At 38.5% G+C, this 3960-nt stretch overlaps 1 protein-coding gene across 3 annotated transcripts; it reads right to left on the bottom strand.

Annotated features, from left to right (window-relative positions):
- Positions 1–604: 604 nt before the first annotated feature.
- On the bottom strand, positions 605–3223 carry LOC104821242 (microtubule-associated protein RP/EB family member 1C-like). 3 transcript variants are annotated; one of them, XM_010552047.1, is made up of 7 exons: positions 3013–3223; positions 2725–2880; positions 2514–2620; positions 1650–1872; positions 1458–1571; positions 1108–1372; positions 605–968 (listed from the first exon to the last, which is right to left on the bottom strand). In XM_010552047.1, the coding sequence occupies exons 1-6, from the start codon at positions 3118–3120 to the stop codon at positions 1124–1126; spliced, it is 957 nt and encodes a 318-aa protein (XP_010550349.1). In that variant the 5' UTR covers positions 3121–3223; the 3' UTR covers positions 605–968; positions 1108–1123. The 3 variants fall into 3 exon arrangements, with proteins under 3 accessions (XP_010550349.1, XP_010550350.1, XP_010550348.1); XM_010552048.1 differs by having other exon boundaries at positions 605–963; XM_010552046.1 differs by lacking the exon at positions 605–968 and having other exon boundaries at positions 1017–1372.
- Between the last annotated feature and the right edge of the window lie 737 nt (positions 3224–3960).

The following is a 3960-nucleotide window of genomic DNA, read 5'->3' as shown; positions in this document are numbered from 1 at the left end:
GCATCGAAGTTAACCTTGTATATATATGTATAGATATTTGATCAAAAAATATATATGTATATAGTATATATATATATATATATATATATATTTAAAATTTTAAATTACAAACTTAATACATATACGAATATATATGTATATATATTTTGATAAAAAAAATTAGAAATTTATATTTTAATTTTTAAAATGATGATATGGCGCTGACGTATCAATTCAGTCAGCACCATGCCAGCAATTCATCGTACCATGTCAACAAAATTTTTTATCAAACAAATCAAATGTTTTATATAGAAGAAAATTGTAAATTTGTAATTTTTGTGGAAACTTTTATCAAATTTAGGGTTTTTTGTAGGACATTGCAGGTTTAGGATTTTATATGGAACATTTTTAATAAGTTTGGGATCATTTTTTTTTGGGACTAACCCATATCTTACAAAATTTGTGTATTTTTATGGGATTATTTGTGGGGACAGACAAACAAACAATAGGTGTCTGAGTAGAGAGTACCTTCCCTCAGTGTTTTTTCTCCCCTTCCTACACAGTACAAAAGCAACCTATGCCTTTTTACTATCTGATTCTGATCTTATAAAATACAATACGCATGTGGCCTTTTTGTCTGTATTACTATGAACTATTGTTCTCTCGCATATACACCCAAACGATATACAGAAATGGGTCCTTGACACAAAGATAAAAATGAACGAGAAGGGGATTCAAAGAAAAAAAAAAGTTCACTAATATAGAACACAGCATACAAATTGAATATATATATATATATATATGAAGGGGAGTCTTGGAGCACAGGTTAAGGTGTTGCCATTGTGTGATCTAGAGGTCACGGGTTCGAGTCCTGTAAGCAGTCTCTTACAGATATTTCTGCAGGGTAAGGTTTGCCTATAATACACCCTTGTGGTGGGACTCTTCCTCGGACCCCCGCTCAACGGGAATGCTTTGTGCATCGGGCTGTCCTTTATATATATATATATATATAGGTATATCAAGCAACAGACAATTCATGGACGACGCAACATCACAAAACACAGAATCTTATATCAACTTGTGAGAATATCATATAACCATAGGATGATGTTCAAGTAGAGCACTTACTCTTTTTGTTCAGTTTTCAACAGGTCAAGAGAGGGGACCCGCTGCATTTAACATCGGAAGCATCAGAAAGGCGTTGTCGTGGTGAGAGTGCCGTGATTCCAGCTGCATCGACATCGATATTCACTATGACTTTCCTCTTCTGCACCTCTACTTTGTTCATTCTCTCTTCCGACCCTTCAGCTATGGGGTTCAGGACTGCAGCCTCTATCGCGGCCGTGTCATCGCCATCTGCCGCATACAGGACCCTTTTAATGGCACCAACGAGCTGAAAATTGAAAAAATGTGATTAAGGATTCTAAGATTATGAATTTTAGTTGCTTATGGATGTCAAAGTGGGATTGGAAGTTTACGGGCAGGCGCTCGGTCTCGGGGTTTTGGCAGAGAATCTCTACATCCCTGAGTTTAGAAAAGTAAAAGTCTCTCTCTTTTTCGAGGCTGTCTATGTATAGTTTCAGCTCAGTTATCTGCGACAAAGCAGCGTGTTAGCGAGTAGTCTTGTGGGAATGGTGTGAACTCTATAGAAGGTGGGTTATATAGACAACCTGTTCATCGTATGCAGTCATTGGTTTGGATGATCTAGATGAGGCCTTAGCAGAATGGTTGGAATTGTTGGAGGAAGGAGGTTCATTTTTTCGTGTTCCGTTTGAAGATGAGGGTCTAGGAGCAGCTGAAGAACCCTTTGTTGAGGCTTGTGTAGCTGCAGCACCCCTCTTGTTCGTATCTTTTCCACCTTTGCAGACTTCTCTTCTCTCCAACGCGTTGTAACTAATAAAGAAAAGCAACGAAGAGAGCAAAATTAGGAATAGACTCTCCTTATTGGTGCCGCGATATATTCTGATGTATCAAAGCAAGAAAAGAACAAGAGACCAAATTGACTGCCAGAGGGTATTTAACAATGCTGCGTAACAAGACAAACACACGATTACTATGTTCACGGAGGCTGGTCCTTAGCAATTCAAACCAGATTAGCAAAACGAACAAAAGGAAGGAAGGGTTCCCTACACTACGGCAAATTCAACTTTTCTTCTTTTAGGGTAGGAAACGGTTCACCCACGAATTGTAAAAGCTCATGACAGTAAACGGATTCAATATTACAGCACAGTCGGAACAGTAAGTGAGATTTGAAATGACAAGAAAGCCAAAATCACGAGATTTAGGTTCTGAAACTTCCATAAAGTTCAGGGTAAGAAACTTAGTTGGAGCTGTGCAGGAGGTGAACTTACTTCTGAAACAGGCCCCCGTGTAAAAGCTCATGACAGTAAACGGATTCAATATTACAGCACAGTCGGAACAGTAAGTGAGATTTGAAATGACAAGAAAGCCAAAATCACGAGATTTAGGTTCTGAAACTTCCATAAAGTTCAGGGTAAGAAACTTAGTTGGAGCTGTGCAGGAGGTGAACTTACTTCTGAAACAGGCCCCCGTTCACAGAATCGCAATATCTCTTCATCCACTGCATGAACTCCAAGTTATCAAGTGGTCTTCCCTTCACTAGCTTGCTGACTTCTATGTGCTGCAAGCCAATAAACCAAACAACCGCAAATCGATTCACGGACAATGTCGATCTAAATCCAAAATCAAAACCAAACAGAAAAAGGAAAGAAAATGAGAGAGGACCTTGGTGATCTTGAGTTTGTTGAAGACATCCTGAAGCACCTTGTAGTTCTGTATCATATCGTACTCGCTCTTCGCATCGAAGTTAACCTTGTGCATCGGAACCATTCCTGGATGGATCGAATCCATCAATTGGCAGTGAACTGCGCCGGAACACGCCTGCAATCCACAGATCCACATCGAAATCCAGAGAGAAGGATCATAAAACAGAAAGGAATCATGAAAGAAAAGAGTAGAAGATGAAATCTCAAATTAGAGCTGCGAAGATTGAAGAAATTGCAGAAACAGTACCTCTTCGACTTTGGAGAGATTGAGTTGGAGAGTAGAGTTGATCCATGCGAGAATCTCCGATCTCCCAACGAAATATGCCGAACCCATCATCCCAATGTTCGTCGCCATCTCCGATATGATCAGAGGAAACTTTGATCTCTCTCTCTCTCTCTCTCTCTCTCTCTCTCTCTCTCTCTCTCTCTAACGTCTCTTTTGACAGTGCGAAAGAGACGAGTCTTTGGAAAATGGGGTGGGGGCAGGGGAGTCTTCAATTCAAAATGCAACATCTGACCCGTTTGAATAAATTCGGATCCGGTTTACATTTCGGGTCTCCAATTTGGGCTTCTTTCTTTTCGGTCAGTGTTCTTAATCTGGGCCACGAAAAATAGCCCACATTTCGTTCATGATACTTTTTTGTTTGAAAATTCAAATATTTATTCCGTTTTAAAAAAAGTAAAAATGAAGTTAGATAGGGTTCTTAAATCACATCATTATTGTGTTAGGAGTTTCCCAAATTCTGGATAGGCATTGTAGTGTATCATCCTTTTACTTTTTGGGAAGAATTATAAAATTACAATTTAATAATGCGAAATGATGTCTCAGTGGAGCTTGTACTTTACAGGAATTGCTGGTGGATTCGAAAAATGAGTCCCGACCAAACACAAACAGGACCGATGCTCGGATATTTTCTGGACATTCGGGTGTGAAAGTATATATTTGATTATTTTGATATATATATATATATATATATATATATATATTAATATATATACACATACTGTATGCATGTATACACTTTGATCAGACCAAGGAAATGGTGGTACCATTTTTCCTCTCCACTAGCCCATGTCTGTCTCCTGCTAAAATTTGTCGCCTCCCAAGAGAAAATAAATAATTTGAGCATGGGTTGTATACCAATATATTGCATTCACCGGAATATATATATATATACAGGTCAAGAGAGGGGAC

The sequence above is a fragment of the Tarenaya hassleriana genome, unplaced genomic scaffold (assembly GCF_000463585.1).
Source record: "Tarenaya hassleriana unplaced genomic scaffold, ASM46358v1 Cleome33, whole genome shotgun sequence".
In the NCBI taxonomy this organism is placed as follows: Eukaryota; Viridiplantae; Streptophyta; class Magnoliopsida; order Brassicales; family Cleomaceae; genus Tarenaya; species Tarenaya hassleriana.
This window is presented reverse-complemented; position numbering and strand designations above follow the sequence as displayed.

Excerpts from the sequence above, each read along its gene's own strand:
- LOC104821242 (XM_010552047.1), bottom strand. The coding sequence starts at position 3,120 with ATGGCGACGAACATTGGGATGATGGGTTCGGCATATTTCGTTGGGAGA. Across the intron at positions 2,881-3,012 it reads ATCTCTCCAAAGTCGAAGAG|GCGTGTTCCGGCGCAGTTCA; the intron begins GTACTGTTTCTG and ends TGTGGATTGCAG. Across the intron at positions 1,873-2,513 it reads AACGGGGGCCTGTTTCAGAA|TTACAACGCGTTGGAGAGAA; the intron begins GTAAGTTCACCT and ends TTTCTTTATTAG.